Source organism: Microplitis demolitor, chromosome 4 (genome assembly GCF_026212275.2).
Source record: "Microplitis demolitor isolate Queensland-Clemson2020A chromosome 4, iyMicDemo2.1a, whole genome shotgun sequence".
NCBI classification, from domain to species: domain Eukaryota; kingdom Metazoa; phylum Arthropoda; class Insecta; order Hymenoptera; family Braconidae; genus Microplitis; species Microplitis demolitor.
The window spans coordinates 15,465,018-15,489,614 of record NC_068548.1 but is presented as its reverse complement, the minus strand read 5'-3'; the positions used below and the strand labels follow the sequence as shown (position 1 = coordinate 15,489,614).

General features: G+C 30.4%; 2 protein-coding genes across 3 annotated transcripts; one reads left to right on the top strand and one right to left on the bottom strand.

Annotated features, from left to right (window-relative positions):
- The first annotated feature begins 7,516 nt into the window (after positions 1–7,516).
- LOC103573037 (uncharacterized) lies at positions 7,517–10,392 on the top strand. 2 transcript variants are annotated; one of them, XM_053738261.1, is made up of 3 exons: positions 7,517–7,605; positions 9,676–9,890; positions 9,963–10,392. In XM_053738261.1, exons 2-3 carry the CDS (start codon positions 9,676–9,678, stop codon positions 10,162–10,164), a joined length of 417 nt encoding a protein of 138 aa, XP_053594236.1. In that variant the 5' UTR covers positions 7,517–7,605; the 3' UTR covers positions 10,165–10,392. The 2 variants fall into 2 exon arrangements, with proteins under 2 accessions (XP_053594236.1, XP_053594235.1); XM_053738260.1 differs by having other exon boundaries at positions 7,589–7,676.
- Positions 10,393–18,726: 8,334 nt separating this feature from the next.
- Positions 18,727–23,994, bottom strand: LOC103573036 (uncharacterized). The gene is made up of 4 exons (XM_008551888.2): positions 23,893–23,994; positions 23,550–23,803; positions 22,103–22,282; positions 18,727–18,903 (listed from the first exon to the last, which is right to left on the bottom strand). The coding sequence occupies exons 2-4, from the start codon at positions 23,801–23,803 to the stop codon at positions 18,894–18,896; spliced, it is 444 nt and encodes a 147-aa protein (XP_008550110.1). The 5' UTR covers positions 23,893–23,994; the 3' UTR covers positions 18,727–18,893.
- Between the last annotated feature and the right edge of the window lie 603 nt (positions 23,995–24,597).

The following is a 24,597-nucleotide window of genomic DNA, read 5'->3' as shown; positions in this document are numbered from 1 at the left end:
TCTATTTAACCGTCTAATTAACTGCTTTTTTTTTTTTTTTGGTGATTGATCAAAGTTTTGCTAAACAATTAAAGGAACAAATTTTGTTTCTTTAATTGTGTAATGGTCATAAAAATGGAAGATTAATTATTTTATTACTTTTCTTTCATTTGTGCGTTTGTTACTCGGTAAATGTGAGGGAAAGAGAAATAAACAGAAAATTTCCAAAAAATGCCAAAAAAATTTTTCTACCACAAAAAACAGGTTTCAATTGTTTTGTTTTCTTTGACTTTATTTGACATTTGATTAGCAAGACTTTGATCGATCACCAAAAAAAAAAGGTTCGATAGATCAATTTAAAAATTCACTGGGTTATTGGGGGTACATTAAGCTAAAAAATGCGCTGGTAACATTAGTCTTTTCGTCGATATTCACAGAGTAGCGGTTGATTTATTAAAAAACCAAAAAAAGTCATTTTTTTGTACTTACATCTAATGGATGTTCAGAGTAAAAAATTTTTTTTTGTTAAAAAAATGATGACCGGGTCTTGTTGAGAATTTATTCAAGTTATTAACGGCACCCTTAAATTTACTGTGCGACCATTGGTACCTGAAATATCGATGATCAAAGCCAAACGGATCATTTTTGGTTGGAAGGCTGATATTTCTGCGATAAATTGTCGTACGAGCTTAAAAAAAAGTCAAATTGAAACTAAATAATTTCGCTAAATGACCTATACATTGGTTTAGTTGAAAAAATTTGTCCACGGTCCTTGGGCTCTTTGGAAAAAAAAAAAATTTTTGAAATTTTTTGTCTCGCGGTATTTCTAATGTTTGCGCTATAACCGGAGCTCTTAAAAAATTTTGATAGAAATACACCGAAACTAGAGATTTTAAGGTATGAAATGTTTTTTTTAGAATCTCAATACAATCATTTTTCACAAAGTTACAGCCTTCCAAAAATATTTATAAAATTTTTCTGTTCCTTTGATTTTTTGCACTAGCGTATTTATTTTTTAATGCATTCATGATTTTTTTCTATTTATCTGATATTATAAATTTTGTATTAAATAAATAAAAATGAAAAATAAAATACAAATTTAAATTATTTTTTGTTATTGGCAGTTTACTTCAGTATTTAAGATTTTTTCGTAATATATCTCCTTTTTTTAACGTCAAACTTTTAAAATTTAGTATATAGACTACATAAAAAATATTAATTTCGACAAATTCAGTGATTAAGTAAATTATATCGAAGTAAAACAACTATCGTAATGCATAGCCATCTGACCGGGTAGTATCTCAATTTTTTTTATCTGGTGATCTGTGTCCACCATGAATACCTCTGCCGTCAGCAATATAAGTTTTTAAGACTATAATAAATAAAATGTATTAATGGCAGATCTGGTCAATTACTTTCCAAAAAAATTTTTTTTTTGCCTTTTCAAAACTGTCTGCCACAATGTTGAACGCGCGATAATGGTCTGTCATTGTCATTTTCCGTTAATAATAATAACATATTTTAAAATGTCAAAACGGCAGACGTGCCCTGATAGCACGAGTTGATCGTGAAAAAGTTGGTGATCCGTTACTTTTCGGCCAACTTGACTACAAGTTGTCAACAACTTTAGCTTTTGCAACTTTTGGCTACAAGTTACTGCCAACTTTCTCAAAAAGTTGGCGCCAGTATGGAGCCGCAACTGGAACGCAAGTTTCTGAGAAAATTGAAAGGAAACTTACTGTCAACTTATGATCACCAACTTTTGCAAGCAACTTTTGCCACCAACTTTCTCAGAAAATGTCTATCAACTATTGGAGGTACCAACTGTTGGCGGTCAACTGAGTGTCCAGTTGCGGCTGTAAGTTTCTCGTCAGTTTCTCGCCAACTTGGCTATCAGGGTGGTCAAATGCATTCATAATTAGCCAAAAATCGATACCTATCTTACCTGCGCAGTAGCTGCGTCCACGACTTTGGGCTTAGTGAGTCCCTACCTTATGTATGGTAGGTATAGGGGCCTCAATCTACAAAAGCCCAGGTCTGGTTTAATACATACAGGTATCTGCTCACTGGCTCTCAGACTATTTGAACTTTTTTTTAAGCGGGAATTTTTTTTTTATTTTGTAGATAGTTTTTCAGGTAGGACAGAAAAAAAAATATTGCCTAAATATGAAACGCTTTAATGAGGATATATTGAAAACAACAACTTAATCCAACAGTGAAAAAAAGAAATATTTCTTCCAAATAAATCAATTTATTTATGGCTTTTTTGAAAATATTTTCTAATAACAAATTAATATATATGGTACAAATAATTATGATAGTTGATTCAAATAATTTCATAATTTGACTGAAAGATATCGTTTCTTTGTGTTTAGTGAATGATATATTTGTGGTAATGATATTAAATTTGTTACGAATAACAGAAAATTTGGCGATACTTAAAATATATTTTAAACACGTGGCCCAACTAACATTTATTTGCTACTTATGACTGGCCAATCATTGGTTCGCAACGTTGGGCCACTGTTGGTGAATCAGTGGTCCATGATTGATACTTGTTAAATGAAAAAATCTACCAATCAATTATTATCTATTCAAATAACTTATTATTATAGTTTTCTTTAATGGCTGAATCGTGGGTGGGTATGCTTCAAATATATAACAGCATGTCTCGCAGCACACTACTATACCTAACCCGCATTTGGTGTTTCAGACCTGGGCTACTCGAGAAACTCGAAGCTACCTACATAAAATTTTTTAAAAAGCCGTTCTCACTTCCAAAATGCACACCCGGCTATGTCCTAAGAGTAGAGCTCAAAAACTGTTGGCAGCATCTAGGTGTCATTTTGAATCATATCGGGGAAGAGGGAGTGTTGGATAATCTAAGCGCTAATTACTGGAGCGCGCGCAAGGCAGAAATCATGAGTAAATATCGTCGCCATCTGGCGCTGCAGGATTGAGAAAGGTATTCACAATCTCATGCCTGCCAAGTTATTTTGCCAGTGCCATTATTTGAAGGGCTTCCTGGCTTTATGAGAGGCGTTTCTCAACACCTGGTAAAACCCTACATACAATTAAGATTAGCCAAAAAATTCTCTTGCTTCTTAACAATCGGCAGTGAGTCGACTAGCCTATCTCCTCTGAAGGACTGTGCTTTCTGCGGCTCAGGAGCCAAGGAGACAATCCTACATTTTCTCGTCGAATGTCCATATTACAACGAACTACGAACTACAACTTAAGTTCATGGGCCATCAAAAGTTGCTTATGACTGACCGTTAATCATCATACATCGCCCGGTGATGGGCCATTCAAGGGCCGGTTTCCAAACTTCGTATGGGTAGCTTTGTTTTTCATCAACTTATTTTGAGAGAACACTAGAACAAGTTTAAATTGTAAAATATGATGTAACCTTATGAGTTCGGAATTATTCTTTAATTTAAATTGAATAAATTAATGATTTTTTTTTTTTCCATAAAAAAATTCTATAAACATAAGCTATGAGACACTAAAAATCAATTTTCATGAAATTAGTGTCTTTTCAATACATTAGATAAATATAATATGTTTTTTCAATTACTGATTGGACCATCATCAAAAAAAACGTTACAATGTCCCTTAGCCAGCGGCTTACTAGTATTTATAGATCCTAATTTATTTCATCAACTTCAACTTATTTTGACACGTAATACAATAGCCTATTGATGTGATGATGAAGGTCGTCTTGAACAGTTATTTTTGTTTTATTGAATTATTATTATTATTATTATTATTATTATTATTATTGTTATTGTTATTATTATAGAAAAAAACAGAACTCAATTCTCTAATATATATATATAGATGCACGGAGGAGATTGGAGGGTTTATCTATCGTGGGGAATTGCCTTCCTAGTTCGGATTTGGCAATCTTCCGTGTCATTCTTTCATATAAAAATATTCGAAAATAATATTTTATTTTTCAATTGGTAAAATTTTTTTAATAATGCAAAATAATCTGTAATCTAATAAATCAAAAAACACGTTTTTGGAGATAAAAATGATGACAAATAATAAATATAGAATTGTTTTGTTTTATTCAATAACAATTAGTAATTAAGCTAATCAAGGAGGAACGATTCACCTATTACACCTAAAAAAATTTTTTTTGAGTATTATAAAACGAAAAATAACTGTCAAGAGAAAGAAATCCTTCGCAGTTTTGCGAATGCCGTAAAAATGCCGTAAATTTTCGGCATTTATGCACATGCCGTAAATTTACCGTAATAATTTGGTGTTAATATGGTTATATTGGCCAGTTTTTTTCCTGGAATTATGCCATATACTTACTGCACTTATGCTGTAGAGTTACCAGATTACTACAGTAATATTACTATAAAAATGCCGAACTTTTACCGAAAAAATGCTGTAAAAAAACTGTAAAAATGCCGAACTTTTACCAATAAAATGCTGTATAAAAACTATAATACGATAATGTTATAATAATAAAATCGTTGTTTTTGTGATAATAATACCGTCAGTATCCTGCAATTTCGCCAGATTTACGCTGATAAAATAGAAAATTGTAAAAAAATATGGTTTTATTTTTTGTTCGCTTCTGCATTTAAAATCATCGAAAATGTGCAAAATGTAATATTTTTTATTTTATTTTATTGGTTCACACAATTCTTACTCAAACAAAAACATGTAAGTGAAAATAACTATCTGTGAAAATTGATGTTTTCAATTTTCTTAAGTTTGTTTGTATCCATCTGAATACAATTAGTAAAATCTTTCAAGTAAGTGATTTGGCATAATGGCTACCAGATCAGACTTTGAACAAATAGGTCTCGGGATCGAGTCCACGAGTTAACGGGTGTTTTTATTATTTTTTTTTTTTTTCATGACAGTTGTTTAATATATAACTTTATAAGGTTCTATATAATTATATAAAATTATACATAACTGAATAAAATTTTATATAATTATATATACATTTTTTTACGGGTAGAACGGTTTGATGCTGCAAAAATGCCGAAAATATACTATAAATATGCTGTATAATTACTGTTTTAATTCTGTGAAAATACCGTATTTTTTCTGTTTTATTACCGTAAATATTAGGAATTTATTTCGTAAATTTTTGGTAATAATGCGATAAAAAAACTGGCTAAAATACTTCGAGTAATACCATATTTATGTAGTATTTATACCGTATAATTCCGGTATTATTTCGGTATTTCCAAAACCGCGAGGGATACATTCTTAATGATAAAAAAAAATTTTTATCATTTTTTGGAGTAAGACCTTTCTGTCCCACAAAAAAAAATTGTTTTCCTGCCTTCGTATCCACCAATGATGCGAAATGTTATTTTTCTTTATGTATGTAACGTATAAAAAATTGAATTTAATGAAATTTGATCAACTCTCAGAATTTTTTTTTTTTTTTCAACTTTTTTAAGGGGTACCCCATTTAGCCCGCGAAGAATAAAAATTTCATTTTTTAACGGCATGAGTAAGTGGACCACAAAGTTGACGGTAATTTAGTTTAGGCAAGCTCACTAAAGTATATCAGAAGAATGGGTTCAGAAAAACTCTTGACATTTTCACATTTACGCCATTCTATAAACTTATTGTAAGCCGCTTCATATTTTGGTCTCGATACTTGAGGAACTAAATTATTTATTATTTCATTGGCTTTCCCATACAAAGTTTTAAAAACGCCCTATATCGGGCCAAGAATGTCGATTAATGGCTCGGCAATGGCAATTTTTATTGGCCGATGAACGGCTTATAGCCGGGATGATAACCTCGGCCCATCAACGGCGCTCGACTATCGGCCGATTAATGGTAGCTAGCAATCAGCGAAGCAAGCAAATTAATTAAATTTTAAAAAAATATTATTTTCATTATCTTAATAGAATTCATGATCATTAACATTTAAACTATTTAAGTGGGGTAAATGATGTAAGAAAAGCTCGGTGAAAATTCTGCTGGGCACTGGGCGCGAACTACCATCCTTCTGATTGCTGGGTCTGAACGCTGGCTGCAAATTAAGCTGTTTCGGCCTTTTTTCGACCTATTTTCGGCCAAATATTTTCACCTGGGTTTTGCAACATATCACATTATAATATTCATAAATTTTAAGGTAGTTCCAGCGTGGTATACTATAGTCAAAGTATTTACTATAGACAAAAATTAGAAGCCTCGGCACACAGACGTTCACACATACAATTACATATTGTCAGTAACAGTGATCTGACAACGTTGCTCTGAGTGTTTATGTATTTTTGTTTATGGTCTCAGTATATACAAATAGTATTGCGCTTTCTAATAATAGTACTTATTATTTAATTAAATGATGCCCAAGCAATTACGGAAAAATTGTCTTTTACAAAAGTATCATATTTATTTATTTATTTAATCGTTTTTTATTTATAACTAATTTAAAAAGTGATTTAATATTTTAGTGACGCAACTGAATTTTACTAAAACCGTGAAAGATCTGAATTTCCCGCTTTTTATTTTACACTTTTTCAGAGAGCGTTGCGCGAGGCGTTGCCAGATCACTACAATTTGTTAAGCGAACAGGTTGGAAATGGATCGAAAATTATTTTTTAAAATTATTATATCTTGATAACAAAACGGTGAGGTGCTACTTTTATTTTTTTAACTTATTCTAAAAACATTTTTCAACACTCTCTTACTTTTTTTCCAATTTTGTCGAGAGAATTTTTTAATAAAATAAAAAATAGTTGGAGGGACCGGACATTTACATACTTTAAATGGGATATGACCCTCAAAATCGCAAACTTTGTCTTCAAATATTTCGCGATCTAAACCGTCAAAAAGGATGAAATTGTCAGGAATTCATAAATAAAGCTATTCTAAACCCGTGAAAAAAATTTCAGCCGAATCTGTCAAAAAGTGGTTTCATGCTAGAACAACCTTAAATCAGAATAGTTAATGCTTGAACTAAAATATATTTCGAAGACATGCAACACGTTATGTTACTGTATCTCTATTTCTCCCTAATGTACTCTCACTTTCTTTTTTGTATTTAGCATCGAATATTGCAATGGATGGGCACAGTTGTGTCATATTGCATGCCGTTAAATGTATAAGCTCGTGTCTAGAATGACAAAATAAACTGGTGAAAATTGAATGAAAGAGAACAAAATGATTGAGGTTTATTTTATATGGAAAGTGAGTACGCACGAAATCTACGTGACTTTCACAATCGTTACTTTTGTTTCCTAGTAATAATCAAATGCATGTTCAAATTTTAACTTTATCGCAAATAATTTGACGTTATTTTTTAAAGTTATATCCTCTCTTTAACAATATATTCAGTAAGTAGGATCATTAGCAGTTTTCGAACGAAAGTTGCCTGTAGAGTCTAATTAGTTGTACAAATAAAGTGAATCTTACACTTAAACTTTCATTGTCACTAAAAGTACGTTTACGAGGGCAACAGTGAATCGAAATCAAGAATTAGTTGTCGCAACCTACTATGCCCATCATACGTGTTTGATTATTTAGTTACGATTACGCATATGTACTGTAAGGTAGGGGTAGCAATGTCGAGTATATAAAATCAAGTAGTATTCGTCTTAATCATAAACACTCAGTAACAAGTGCAAGTGTAAGGTATACAAATAAATTAAATAATTTAAGTTTATGAATGGACAATATTTACTGAATAGAAAAATCTACAAAACGTTAGTAAAATTATCGCGTTAACATAACTGTGATATTTAATATAATAACTACAGGGTTGCGAATTCTTTAATGAGAATATTTGCAATTAAAAATTTAATTTTTAATCCGTAATTGAAATTATATCGTTTGAAATTACGAAATTAATTCTTAATTTTTAACAACTTGAATTGAAAAATTAATTTTAATTCAGAAACGTCAGATTAAATATTAAAAAATTAATTTTAATCCAGAGACGTGGGATTCAAAATTTTAAAATTGATATTTAATCCGGCACGAGAGATTCAAAATTTAAAAATTAATTTAAATGTACACACGTGGGATTAAAAATCGAAAAACTAATTTTTAATCAGACAAGTGAAATTAAAAATTAAAAAATTAGTTTTTAAATTGACACGTGAGTTTAAAATTTCAAAAATTAATTCTAATTCAGAAACGTGGGATTAAAAATTAAACAATTACTTGTTAATTCAAACACGTGGGATCAAAAATTGGAAATTACTTTTTAATTTAGATACGGTACGCAATCAGATATAAGTTATCAAGACAAAAAATTTGACGGCACTCATAACAGGAAAGAATAGTGTTTTACTTGACCAAGTTTAAATATTTTTCAACTTACTCTTGATCGTCAGATATAATAGAATTTGAAATAAAAAGATCATTCATAGTTAAGGCATTTAAGAATTAAATTTTTTGAATAATTTTCAGTGTAAGCAGAGAATTTAAAATTAAAACAACACTAATCCGGTGTTCGGAATTTAAAATATTTAATTAATTTTTGATACAAAAATAGAAAATTAAAAAACGGAATGTAATTTTTGAATCCCCTTTAGCTATGGCTAATTATAATTTTTGATTTACTTTTCAATTATCAAATATGGAATTTGAGATTAGAGAGAAATTTTTGAATCTGGTTTTCCGAATTGAAATTGATCATTTAATGTTTTATTTTAAAACGTAGATTTAAAAACTAAGCCATTACATTTTAAAGCTACTTTACTTATTAAGAATTTGAAATGTAATTTTTAATTCAAAAATGTAAGATTAAAAATTAAAAAATTATTTTGAATTCAAAGATATTGAATTAAAAATTAAAAAATCATTTTTAATTTGTTGTTCTTGGATTATGAAATATAAAAAAAATTCAATTGAAGTACTAATAGAATTGTAAATTTAATGCGCTATTTGCAACCCTGCTCCAAACTAGCATTTGTTTATGTGGGCTCTTAAGTAAAAAAAGTCGAAAATACTCCTACGGGAAAGTGTTATAAACTTGCTATAGTTATAATAACTATAGCAAGTTTGTAACACCTTCCCTTAGGAGTTTTTTCGACTTTTTTTACTTAGAAGCCCACATGAAAAAATTTTAGTTTGAAGTACTTCAAGAGTCCTCTTTGTTTCAAAAATTTTCTAGAGGTCGCTCAAGAATTTTTAAACTTTCGAAAATCAACAAAATTTTTTTTTTTTTGCACAACTCATTTGCGAAGCAATGAGATGTGTTCTGCTAACGCTTTCTCGTTCTGAGCTGATTCACTCCCGTAGAAAACATTTTATACTCGTTCAAATATATTTTTTAATTTTTGGTTTCTTACCAGTTCAATCTTTTCTCTGCAGGTCGTAGAGAGATACATTAAAATTTCAAGTCAAAATATTACTACTTGACAGCCGGTAAATATGTTTGAAAATAAATTTATCCAATTTTTCAATCGTTTTGAATGACCTTTGAATATTAAGATTTTGACTTAGAATTATGTTTCTCTGCGACCTGCATAGAAAAGATCAAACCAATGATTTTAAAAATAAGGAGTTCGTTTTAAGAAGGAGTTTTTTTTTCTCAAATTTATTATTTATGTCAATGTTCGATAAAACACGAGTTGTCAATTTTTACTTGAAATCATGAATTAAGAACTTATAGTGACACTAATTTTGATAAATAAATTTTTCTATTGTTTCATTGGTTTCATGTATTTGGAAGTAATACGTGATTTGTTCTTGCAGATGAACATTTTACCAATCTTTATCCTTATAAGTTTTTGCTGGGTCAGTGCTCGAACCCAAGCACTGCCTGTGAATGAATTGGAGAATTCACCTTCGAATCCACCAGCTGAAAGTGGCTCTAACGAACTTCACGTTCGACAGAAAAGAACATTATTCCTTAAAAAAAAGCTTATTGGTGCGGGACTATTGGGACTTGGTCTTGGACTTGCTAAAGGGTAAAATATTTAAAGTGCAATAAAAAAATGTTTATTTATATCACACTGTAATATTATTTTCTCTTTATTTAGATATAAAGCTGGTTATCATCACTCACCAGAAGTTCATCACGTTTACGTTGCCGCTCCACCCCCCATAAGATATGTCGAGTACGTTGAAAAACCAGTATTCGTAGAGAAAATAGTGGAAAGACCAGTAGCGAAGTCATATCTTGAGTACGACAAACACTGGTCGCCACAACATGAACCATTATCCATTTACGGATATCCGTAATTTTTTAGAGAAATAGATTTTAAGAACTGATCAGTTTCTTTTTATACTCGTTGTTGAAATTTTTTTTTAAATCTTAGGTGTTGAGATATACTTCAACATTTTACATATACTAATATTACTGTTAAAATGAATTTTTTATAAGTTAAGTTGTATATCATTAGAGAAAGATGGAAATTATGTTAAGTGTTGAAAAAAAAAATGTTACAATAAAAATATAATTAAAAATCAGTGTATAGTTTATTAAATAATTTTTTATATGTAGTAAGAATTGCTACATGATTGGGGGGAGGCGCAAAATAGAACACTGAGGCCAAATGGTCCTTCCAAAATTTTTAACATGAAAAGTGTTCAGGGAGGGGGGGGGGGGGGCTGCCTAGACTTAGAAAACCTACGAATATTTTTTAGCCAAACAGGTTCTTAAAAATTTTTGAGTTAATCGAATAGTAATTCAACAGAAAACTTCAAATTTAGTTATGTTAAGGTCCAAATCTTCACTATCAACTCTTTTTTATACTAAATACATAGCAAAAAGTTTCAAAACATAAAACAAACGAGAAACATACATTGAGTTTTGTTGGGGGGCCACTTTACCCAACTTTTCAGGATGTTTTAATTTTGATAGAGACAATAAATTAACACCAAAAACTCAGCAAAAGGAAAAAAAGTGAAACAAGCTGAAAAACACATTTTAAAATTTTTTTTAGGGGGGGTCCTCCATTCTGCCCCACATTTTTTAATTTTTTATTTTTAATGGACAGAACAAATTAAGGTCGAATACTTGGCAAGGGAGTAAAAAAAAGTAAAACAAGTAAAAAAACTGAGGATTTGAAAATTTTTTCTTAAGGAGCCCATTTTGCCCCCCCCCCCCCTTCCCCTACTCTGTATTGCAGTGCTTGTTAATAATAATAATAAAACAATTTTATTTTTTACATATACAAAATATATCTACATTCCTATACATTATTATCTATTCACATTATCATCAGTAATCCTATTGTATTAATAGATTTAAGTTTAGTCTGAATAAATATTTTGAAGTGTTCACACAGTAAATCGCTCGTTCTTCTTACACACTTATCAATATCCATCTCTTTTACTAACATTCGTTATGGGCCCAGATGGATGTTGAGGATATAGCCGTGATAAGAAGTCGTCAGAGTAAAATGATTTTTTTTTTTTGATTGAAGTTACAAATTTTTTTTCGTTCAAGCATGGCAGAGAGTCTTTCGATTGCCAAATTAAACAACGATAATTATAGTATGTGGAAATTCAAAATCCACATGCTACTGATGAAGGATGATTTATGGTCAGTCATCGAGGATAATGCACCCACAGATAGAACAGCGTTGTAATCATGGTTGAAGGACAACAGCAAAGCACATGCTGTAATCGCTTTGTCAGTGAAAGATTGCCAAGTGAATTTGATTAAGAATGCGATAACCGCAAAGGAAGCATGGACAACATTAAAAAAGTACCATGAAAAGGCTACTCTGACAACCGAAGAAATTATTTTAAAACAACTATGCCAATTAAAGTACGCAGAAGATAAAAATATGGAACATCATCTAAACGAAATAGACAATTTAATCAAACGATTAACTAGCTTGGGCCGAACAGTTCCAGAAAGAATGAAGTTCGCACTGATGCTGTGCAGTTTACCGGACTCGTATAACCCTCTAATGACAGCTTTAGAAGTTCGCCCAACAGAGGATTTAAGATATTGCATTGTAAAAAACGCAATTATAGATGAATATAAAAGACGCGAATCCCAGCTAAAATCCGAGGAAAATGATGAAGTTGCGCTCAAGGTCAATAAAGGCAATAACGGAGAAATTTTTTGTTATTTTTGCCACAAAATTGGACATATTAAGCCTAATTGCCCCAGGTATCAAAAATGGAGAAGCAAGGTCATTAAAATGAGAGTTAATGCAGTCCAGGCATTAACCGATGAGACAGACTGCAGTGAAACAGAATCTTTGCTGGATTTTGCCTTTATCACACACAAATATACAAGGCAAAATACCTAGTATTTCGACTCTGAGGCAAGCAAACACATGACAAACGATATAAGTGTCTATTCAGAATGAGGTAGTAATTATAGATCGTCTGTACATGTAGCAAATAAACAAACTAGCAAAGTTTTCGGTGTTGGCTGTGAAAAAATAAAATGCGTGAACAGTCAAGGACAAGAAAAAGATTTAGATCTTAATAACGTATTATTTATGCCGGGTTTCGATAGTTTTTTAATATCAATCAGTATGCTCGACAAAAGTTGCTTCAAGGTTTCCGTCAACGGTAAGAAGATGAAAATTTTTAAAGACAGTTCTTAAGTAGCCATCGGTGACGCGCGAAAACGCATGTATGAGCTGAGATCGATTCAAAATGTCGTGGCAGTTGGAAACCTCCACAAAGAAAATCGCATCAATCAGTGGCATAAGCGCCTCGCGCATCGAAATCCAAGTGCTATCCGACTCCTAAAAAAGCATAACTTAGCTGCTGGTATTATTAATACAAGCGATTGCCTGGTAAAGTCACATTGTGAGAGCTGTATACAAGGGAAGATGTCCCGATAATAATTTCCAATGTAAACAAGCTATAAAACCACAAGATAACGTCAACTAGTCCATACAGTAATCTGCGGTCCGATGCCTGTCAAAACACCAAGAGGTCGACGTTACGCTAAAACTAAACCAACGTTCCGTACTCGAAATGTTTGTAAGCAACCGGAGTACGATTTGAAGTTTAAATTTCATGGCAAATTCCATCAACTAAAAACAATCACCAAAATTTACTCTAACGGAAGGGCTGCTAACTAATCATACTGTACCATTGATTTATCAACTAAGAAGAGCTGAGAGAAGAAATTTACAAAAAGTTATCTGTTCCGTCAAGCCTTCAACAGTGGAAACAAAAGTTGCAAAAAAAAAACTGGATATTAATTTGGCGAAAAAAGAAAAAAATCATCAGTTTAAATAGCAGAAGTTCTTCAGAGAGCTAAATCTGAAAAATTAGCTGAGAATAATCGACACACTGATGACGGTGCTGTTATCATTTTAAAAATGAATCCGTATGATTCAGATCATCTGTGCATTCAACATTTTTTTAATCCACCATTCATAGTTATTTGGCAATGGAAGAGCTAATTCAACTCCTGATTAATAGAAGCAATTTGGTGCTACACTTTGATGCTACCGAATCAATTGTCGGAAAACCTTCTCAGAAATCAAAAAGAGTATATTATTGTGCCGGTGCGGTTAACATTAATCATAATATATACCCTTTGATTGAAATGATTACGAACGATCATTCAGCTGATTCAATTACCAAATGCTTAAGTTATTTCAAAGATTTGTGGGTGTTGAATAAAACTACGATGGCTCTATTTAGATATGTTGTTACTGATTAATCATGGGCTAGTATAAACGCTATCATGAAGTCCTGGAATAATTGCACTGTCCTTGACTACTTAAATACGCCATACAATTATATGAAAAAGAACCAACACCTACCTGAAACAATCTCGCCGCTGTTTACTTGCTATTTTCATCTTATGAAAATGATTGCTCGTCATGAAAAAATCGTCGTATCATGAAAAAATTTCAGAAGACAAAAAAAATTGATGAACCAGACAATGATCAATCACTCGACGCGTGGAATCGGAACCGTTTGAAAAGGAAAATCAGTCTGAATAACATCTACTTGGTCGCCATTAGAGGTTCTATTGTTTATTTATTGTGTGTATGCCAATAAATTAGTTATCGTGGATCTCTTACGACAGCTGTGCTGTGCTGACGTTATTGAAGGGCTAAAATAAGGTACAAGCAGGTCATATATTATTATTTCGAAGATTTTTGCCAACACAGATATTATCGCGATTGGTCTGTAGTTATTAACTGTTGTCTTGTCACCACGTTTGTGGATAGGGCAAACCTTTGCAGACTTTCATGCGTCAGGAAATATGCCTTTAGCTAAACACCGATTGAATATTATACCCAAAGGACGCAGGAAGTGTTGGACACAGTCCTTTTCCACGGTGCAGAGTACACCATCCATTCCCGTTGTCTTCTTATTCGGTAGTTTATTGATACATCCCAAGATGTCCTATTCAGAGATTAAGTTACAGTTACCGAGTAAGTTCGGGCACCAGAAAGAAAGATGCGGATGATTGCTGATTATTGTAGCGATGCTATACCTGATCACTATCTTCAGATTCTTCTCTCCATCTGCTCTGCGACGTTGAAGCTCCAATGATATTTCTTTCTGATACGATCTCTGCAGGGCAGTGCGGTCTTTAATTATTGCGACATTCTCTAGGATTTGAGGTAATGGTGGCTGACGCCTCATTTTTCCTAGAGCCATGATTATTTGTTGGACATAACTCGAGTTATAGTCCACTTGATTTACTCTTAAGCGTTGTAGGGGGAAATTAACTACTGGATTTTTTTTTATTGATAATATGTAAAAAATTCCGTAGATCACGAAAATAATAATAAGAAAGCTCAATTCGGCCGCGTTTTTTAAATAAATAATAAAATAACAATAGGGAAGCCGAGACACCGTGTACTTTCATTAAAAAACTTCTATCTATTAATGTAAAACCCTATGATGACTGGTATTAAATTAAAGGACGATAAATTCTAAATAAGAAATGTCAAAAACCAATCTCCTGGGGCTTATTATGTTCGCGAAAAAAATTAATTAAAAAACAAAATAATTAGTTGTTTACATTTTGTCACGCTGTCGGTAACAGAGCTGCAGAAACTGAGCTAGAGGGGGCGTGCAAGCCCGGGCTCAGTGGTTGTCATCTATTGCAATTTAAAATGTTCTCACCATTCCGTGTTCATTCTTACATTAACATCGTAATAATAGTATTCGCGTGGAGTTATTTTTTTTATTATTTATAATTAAATTTTTTGAAATAAAAATTGAATTAATAAATAATAAAAAAAAATAATAATAATTTCTATAATACAGAATGGTGAGAACATTTTAAATAATCTTTTAAACAACTCTAAGAAATTTAAGAAACCACGGAATGCAGCAAAGGAAACGTGTTAAAAATGGTTGGGTGTTGGTCTCTTAAATTTCTTAGAGTTGTTCAAAAAAATCATGTTTCAAAAAAAAATTTTTTTTTTTTTTTAAATTTTTTTGATTTTTGAAAATTTCAACACTGTTAGAAATGAAAATGTGGACGAAGTTCGGAAAATTTTTTTTTTTCATTTTGTTAAAGATTATGAGCTTTTTATAGCAAAAAACGTGATCCTTTGATTTATTCAAAAGATCGATGGAGTGAAACAAAAAAACGGCTGGTTGGATTAATCTGGCTCTTTGTAGGGTTTTTGTGGGCATATTGAACTGTAAAATGCACACTCAACATTATTGATTTCCACAATATTTTCGATCCAGCGCATGATTTTCCTAAAAACCACCAAAAGCCTTTTTTTTATTGCATTTTCAAATGTATGTGACGAAAGGAAAAAATTTTTTTTTCGAAAAAACAATGGCTAATCATTCAAGAAAATTTATTTAAGTTTTTAAAACCCATCATTAACTTTCTGTGCGATCATTGGTTGCTGAGATATCGATAATCAAAGACAAAAGGATCCTTTTCCATACGAAGACCGATATCTTGGCGACAAGTGGACGTATCAAGGTCTGTAAAAAATGAAATTAAAGCTGAATAATGATGGTATCTGATCCTCATAGTGGTTAAGCAAAAAAAAATTTTCCCACGCCCGTAGATCAAAAAAAAAAAAGTAAAAAAAATTTGAAGATTTTTTTGTCGCTAGTTTTTCTAAGATTACTCGAAAACCGCTGACGCTAAAAATTTTTGAAGTTCTAATTCAAAAAATAGACACTTGGGGCTACAATTTCTCCTTTTATCTTCCTCGTACAACCATTTCTCTCGAAGTTACGGCCTGTTAAAAATCACCCAAAAATTTGGAATTTTTTTTTTATCCTTTTTTCCAGTAGTGTATATATAATTATATTTGGCCATTTTTCATATATGATTATATATAATCGAGTTATATATAATTAAAAAATATTTTTGAAAAAAAAAAACAAAAAGTTAAATACCGAATTTTCGACTTTGCTACTAACGCGTGAACGCATTACAAATTTAGAAACAAGAATTGATAGCAGTCAATGATGAAAAAATCCTGGACGTCTGCTGGGTTCGAACACGGCTTGTCTTGACTGGTAGTCCTGAACGTTGATCACTCGTCTACATCACGAGAGTTCAAGACATGTGCTTAATTGATGTATTTAGAGTAAAATGCCTGCAAAGACAGATTTCATAAGTTTTCGTGATGGATTTTTACAAAATTTAAAAAAACTCCATAAACTTATATGAAATTTCATAAAAACAATATTTGTCGGCCTCGATGATAATTATATAAAATGTTATTAAGTGACTTCAAATTTTTGAATTTTCCGTTGTGAAATTAAAAAAAACTTATATAAAATTTTGGGAAACATAAAATAATTTCACAAAATTTTATGAAATTCAACCGATTGAAAAACTGGGTACTTTCAACTTTTGAATACCATGAAAAAAAAATTCTTTTTTTTTTTAAACACCCTAATGATTGTATACAATTATATATGGGTATATGTATAAGATTATATATAATTATATGCATGAGAACATTTTCTCGGAATAGTATTATATATAATCATATATAATTATATATAACCGTATACAATTATATATGGATATATACAAGATTATATATAATTATATATGATCATATATAGTTTTATATAATTATATATGTAATTTAGTTATATATAATTATGTATGATTATACATAAACATTTTTTCTCGGGTAAGTTGTCCAGAAGTTAGTTTTAAATTCATTAAAAAAATTTATACCGAACAGACAAACACCATGAATACGAATTTTTTATTCGATTTTTTTTCATTTTTCCTTTTTTTCATTTTTTGCATTTTCATCTAATTCTGAGTTATGCTTCAAATTTTACTCCAAGTTTTTACTCTCAAAAAATGAAATTCCTCGTTTTGGGCTTTATATGGGGTCTTAAATTAGAAACTTTGGGTACATATACGCAAAAGTTGAGAAAGATTATTTCCGATAGGTAAAGTCAAAGGCTCAAAATTGAAATAAAGTATTTTAGGACATTTCTTTCTTAAATCATATAATTATTTGAATGATTTTGATATTATTTTATTTTAACTCTTTATATGTTCTGTTTTCAGTTTTTAACGTCCAATACGTTCAACTGACGATATTCCAACGTTCATTGCGTCCGACTTACGATTCAAATTTTCACTCGGGCATAAAATAATTTAGTCGTCTATTAAATAAATATTTCGCGTGCCAAATGCCAAAAGGGCGTATTACAGCAGTTAGATAGGATTCCATGCCAAAAGGGCGTATAAAAAAATTTTTCTTGCCATTCTTTATAGAATCGCCCGAAACGTAAAGATCTACAGAAAAAAAATTTGACGTACTAACGCCAAAAGGGAGTATCTTAAGATATACGCCCTTTCGGCTTTGAAAATTTTTTTTCATTTATTTCTAACTGTTTATTAAAAATTACTTATTTTCATTATAAATAAAAAAAAAAATTTTTTTTTTTGAAAGACTATGAGATTTTTTCTCATGGCGAAAGTATTAATGGATGGAAAATTCCATTCTTCGCTCCTATTCGGGCCGTCGTTCGGGTAATTCCGCTGTACGGCAGCGGCCATGTTTGCTTAAATTTACAGGCACACACATGTATCAGTGTAAAAGATTGAGATCAGTTGTATTATTTATTTTAAAAAATCTCTTTACTTGGAAAAAAATAAAAATTGTTATTTTAATTATTCAAAGATAATAATTAAAATACGTAATGCTTTTTATGGAAAAACACTTTTGGAACTGTGATGCGCATGCGCAGAAGCTGTGAGATTTTCTTTCATGGCGAGAGTAAAAAAGGTGAGTCAAATAACGTGAATACTGAAGGGTTAAAGTATTGAAAATTTTTTTTAATATAGAAACGCGCATCTTTTATGGTTTTAAGTCTTAATAACTTATGCATTACACATTAGAATCTATTTCCGTCGAATTTTTCTTGTCACTAATAAAATAATCTTTTGATTTGTTTGCACTGAAAGATAATATTTTGTTAATAGTAATACCGTTAGGTTACAGTAATCATCTAAAAATTACATAAACATTGTAAACTATGAATATAGCAATATTTGCGTAAAGTTTATATTAGTAATTACTTAGTTCTTCGATAAGAAATTGGGGCAATCCTTTCAGCCGTGTTTATATTGGTTTAGTATGTTATTATCTATCCAATGTTTTGTCAAATTAACTATCTGAAGTTCGCTGAGAAAGTAAGTCGTTGTCCTTTTTACCCCCACCCCCCCTCCTCTTTGAAAACGAGCCTAATTTCATACCATGACTACAAACTAACATGTATCACAAGATATTCATGTACGAAATTAACTTATTCGATCGGTTAATGAAGATGCTTAACTCTACTTTCATTCTCAATTTTTTTCATTGCCATCAATTTTAATAGCATAATAATAACCAGTTTAAAAAAATCATGGATTTTGTTTTTATTGATGGTACATTAATTAAAAAAATGTTTAAAACATATTTTATAAAATAATTATAAACTAAAAAGAGTTAATTAAAATTTCATCTAATTGACTTGTAAACTTCATTAAAGTCCAATTGGCAGCAACATTCTATGGATGTGATGCACTAACACAACCTGAAAAAATTGTATTTAATTAATCTTAAAATATGTTTAATCAGTATATTATTTAAGAATATAAATGCCTTACAATTGTGAACTTCTAACATTAAATGTATATTTTTAAAAGTAGAGGAAAAATAGTTAATTTAAGTATTTCAGTTACTTAAATATAGAGTGTCAAGCAATTATTTTCTTCAATCACATTGAATAATTACAATATTCAAGGATTTTACTTGCTTAATGCTAACAGAAAAAATTGATTTTGTCTAAAAAATTTTATTATTAGACATGTTTTTTTTATCTATTGTTGTTTAGATAAGTTTTGTACACGGAGAAAAAAGTATAGTAAAAATTACAATATTATAGTAAAATTTACTAACAGATATGAAAAAAAACATTCTGTATTGTAATTATTACTAAACGTTTAGTAAAATTTACTAGTTAGTAATAATTACATAATAAGATATTAAAAATTACGATGCGTAATGTATTTTTTGCTAACACGATTATTTATTTGTTACACGGAAAATGAATTGTAGTAATGGCAATAACAACTGGAGTTCCATTTACCACAGGCTGTAGTATGACATGAGACAACTCCAAATTGTGGTTAGATTTACTACAATATTGTAGTTAATCGTCAACTATCGACAAAAGTAAGATATGCCACAGCATGCGGTATTTGTAACTCCAATTCTAGTTCAATTTACTCGATATACGGTTACGTAACCCTGACGGTTTTAAATCAGCCTGGAATCAGCCTGGAAACACCCTGGGAGTGGAAACACGGTGGAATCATGGTGGATCCAGGGTGGTTACAGGGTGGGTTTGTGCCATTTTATCACCGTGTATACACGGTGGTTACTTGGTGTTTTCACGATGGTAACACGGTGTACCCATCCTGATTCTACGGTGTATTCACCGAGATTCCACAGTGTATCCACGGTGATTACGCGGTGTACGTGGAATCACAGAGGGTGCACCGTGTAACCACCGTGGAATCACGGTGGGTACACCGTGTAATCATCGTGGAATCACGGTGAATACACCGTGTAATCACCGTGGAATCACGGTAATAAAATGACAAAAAACCCACCGTTCAACCGCCGTGGATCCACCGTGATTCCATCGTGTCTCCGGGGTGTTTCCAGGGTGAATCAAAACCGCGAGGGAAAAATAAACGGTATATAACTTAAAATTTTTATAAATTATTTTTAAAAATCACTTATTGAGTTATTTGTGTATACTAAACATGGTAATTATTTACAAATAGGGTCCACCCATGCAGAGTCATGTTAAATTTTTTTTGATCAAATTGATCATTTTTTTTTTAATTGTTCATTGTTTTATGTACTTTGAAAAAAAAAAGTACATCAATATTATCAAAAAAAAAAAAAAAAAAATAGAAATTTTATCCAAAAACATGAAAGCCAATTTTTTTTCCAACTTTTAAAGGCAAAGAAGCTATCGAAATCTTTATTTTTTTTCTCACGACATTTTTTATCATAAATGCGCCGTAAGAATAAGCAGAATAAAAAAAAATGAAAAATTGTTAATTTTTGGGTTTTAAAAAAATCAGATGATTATTTATGAGACGCTCTAATAATTGAATATACACAAGTACTCCTTCTGTAGTACTCTCAACTCCCGCCTGGAGTATTTGTTACTGCAGTGTGCAATAGAATTAACCGCAAGATAGAAGTAAATTCAACTTATTAACTTAGTAAAATTTGTCGCATATTTAGTAACTTTTTATCATTTATGTGGTATTTTTAACTACAAACACATTTACTGCAACCTTGTAGTAAATCATACTACATATTATTTTCCGTGTACTATTCGTATAGTAAATTTTACTATAAGTACTATTAATAAATACAAATTTAAGAAAGTAAATTTTCTAATACAACATAGGATTTGTTACTATACAAAATATTAAAAATTACTATACGCAATGTATTTTTTGCTAACACGATTATATTTTTTTACTATCTGTATAGTAAATTCTACTATGTATAAATAAAATTGAAAGTTGGTGGGGGTACCATATACAAATATGTATTACAAGTTCTGATATTTTTGTCCAAAGGAGACCTCGGGCCGTCAGATATAGGAAAGGACTCACGCGCGGGAGATCAGGGTTCGAATCTCTGTTGAAACAAGTGATATTTTAAAAAACAAAAATCGACACCAATACCAATACAGATGACATAAATAACAATAATAATCAAAATGACAGCAATAATAATAAAAAGTTAAAAGCTATTAAAAATTTAATTTTATTTTTTCCATTCTAATATAGTAAAATTTACTAAACGGGATAGTAAAATTTACTTATTTGTTTATGAATTTTTCATATAAATCATAAGTGTTTCAAGATTATTATCCAAATTTAGTAATTATTCCCATATTTTTTAGTAACATTTGCTATATTTTTTTCTCCGTATATAAATTTTGTGCCCTAGAATCCTATGAAATTCTATCAAATTTTACAGAACGTACTATTTCACAAACCTCTATAACATGAAGAAAAAATTGTTGTGAGCACGGAATTTAAATTTTCATAAAATCATTATTTTCTATACTGGCCTCCAATTTATGAATGTCTATAAAAATTTATCGAATTTCTAAAAATTTCATGAAATTTTATAGTCTTATAAAATCCTATAAATTCTATGTAAAATTTTATATAATTCTACAAAATATTACAGAATTTTATACAATTTCTTAGAAATTTATGAAATCCTATAAAATTTTATAAGAAGATTTTTTACGGGTCTTCATTAATCCCAACCGAATACTCATTAAAAAAAAGCCCAAAAATAACCGAAAACAAAAGTAGGTAATGCACCACTTTAAGTATTTTATTCTTTTAACTCTCTAACTTATACAAGGATCAAGATTTTAACGTTTTCTGCTTCGCATCAATCCACTGAATTAAAAAAAAATTGAAACCATAAATTGATCAAGTTCTGCTACTAAATTTTTACCGAATCGACGTGTTAGGTTAATCAAAGTCAGTGAAATCTCTATATCTCTAACTATTACACTCGCCAGCTTTGAATCCCCACCATTTCGTACAAAGAAGGAGAGAAGTGTCCGTCTACTGCCATGCAGTCTGTAACTTTGACTCCAGGAATTTAATGCCTCATTGTCAAAGTTAGAGAGCTTTCACTGTAATAACTATTAGATATATTATAATAAGTTAATTTACCCATTAGATCCTTTGGTATAATAAGGTGGGCCGTAATTATTCGGAGGATAGGAAGGATATGAAGGATACAAATTTGCTTCGCTTCCACTCTGGTATCCGTATCCTCTTTGGGGGACTACATAATTTCCACTGTATCCACCAGGATATCCGTATCCTCCATAATAACCGTTAGGAGCGTGCCTGAAAAAATGTTTTAAAAAAATTATATGAATGCAGGGTTGCAAATAGCGCATTAAATTTATAATTGCATGAGTGTTTCAATTAAATTTTTTTTTATAATTCATAATCCAAAAACAACAAATTAAAAATGATTTTTTAATTTTTTTAATTTTTAATTTTTTTTACTTTCAATTTTTTAATTTTTTTTAATTCAATATCTTCGAATTCAAAATAATTTTTTAATTTTTAATCCTACATTTTTTAATTAAAAATTAAATTAAAAATTTTTAATTTGTAAAGTAGCTTTAAAATGTAATGGCTTGGTTTTTAAAATAAAACGTTTTAAAATAAAACATTAAATAAATAATTTCAATTCGGAAAACCAGATTCAAAAATTTCTTTCTAATCTCAAATTCGATATTTAATAATTGAAAAGTAAATCAAAAATTTTAATTAGCCATAGCTAAAGGGGATTAGAAAATTACATTCCGTTTTTTAATTTTCTATTTTTGTATCAAAAATTAAATGAAAAATTTTAAATTCCGAATACCAGATAAGTGTACTTTTAATTTTAAATTCTCTGTTTACACTGAAAATTATTCAAAAAATTTAATTCCTAAATGTCTCAACTATGAATGATCTTGTTATTTCAAATTCTATTATATCTGACGATCGAGAGTAAGTTTGAAAATATTTAAACTTGATCAAGTAAAACAGTATTCTTCCCTGTTATAAGTGCCGTCAAATTTTTTGTCTTGATTACTTATCTGATTGCGTACCGTATCTAAATTAAAAAGTAATTTCCAATTTTTGATCCCACGTGTTTGAATTAACAAGTAATTTTTTAATTTTTAATCCCATGTTTCTGAACTAGAATTGATTTTTGAAATTTTAAACCCACGTGTCAATTTAAAAACTAATTTTTTAATTTTTAATTTCACTTGTCTGATTAAAAATTAGTTTTTCGATTTTTAATCCCACGTGTGTACATTTAAATTAATTTTTAAATTTTGAATCTCTCGTGCCGGATTAAATATCAATTTTAAAATTTTGCATCCCACATCTCTGGATTAAAATTAATTTTTTAATATTTAATCTGACGTTTCTGAATTAAAATTAATTTTTCAATTCAAGTTGTTAAAAATTAAGAATTAATTTCGTAATTTCAAACGATATAATTTCAATTACGGATTAAAAATTAAATTTTTAATTGCAAATATTCTCATTATAGAATTCGCAACCCTGCATCAATAAAAATAAAGCAATAGTAAATAAATGAGTTACATACGATTTGAGTTTATAGACTGTAGCACCTGCAAGGCCACCGCCAATAAGACCAGCTCCAGTGCCTAAAATAAGAGCTTTTTTTGCAAGTAATGCTCCTCCCAAAAGCCCTGCTTTAGCTAAAAGCAATCCACGCTTCTGCCTAGTATGTTCTTGCAAGCTGTTTACTTCTTCTCCCTCAAAAATTAGTGGTTTAACAGAAGCATATCCCACTGCCAGGAATGTAATGAGCAAAAAGACTATCCGTAAAATCTTCATCTAAATTATATTATTTGTTAAAAAAAATTTATTTAAAATATCATTGTTATATTTAAAATACAGTTACCATAGATAGAGACGATACAGACCTTTATGAACTTATAGAGACGTACAAAAAAATGACGAGTTTAGGAATTCATAGGTGGCTTTTATAGAATATGCTCAATGTCCCTTCCACTCTGTGAATCAACAAGTATAAGGACGAGTGTGACAAGATTACCCACATACTCGATGCGATTCTACAACTTAACGTTAAAAATGAGCCATTCAACTTCATAACTTGATAATTCTCCCCACTAATTTTAAAACCGAAAAGTTCTTTCTTGGAATTTCAGGGCGGTCTATTAGATCCGGTCTTATATGAATTCATACTATGAATAAATTTTAAACAAGTTGATGTTAGTTTATTAAAAATTATCAATACACTGATATAATCACTATCTAACTTGGAAAATATTAATTAAAAAAGGCCTTCGGCAGCCGAAATGGAAGTAGATTTTTCATTATTTATTTAATTTTTTAAATCCGTAAGGTAGTCGGTGATGTTTCAAGGTTCATCTAAAGCTTATAAGATCAATTATATTCATGCTTCTCAATTTTGAAAAAATACTTTATGTATACTTTAATGTTGAGATTTTAAAAGTGTTACACGGTAGTAATCACAATTGGAACAGGTACACGAATTTATTAAAAAGTGTAAGAACGAATGCAACAGCCAAATTTCAATAAATAAATAGCTAATTTTCGTTGAATATAAAAAAATACTACTGAAATATGAAGCTCATTCGATAAAC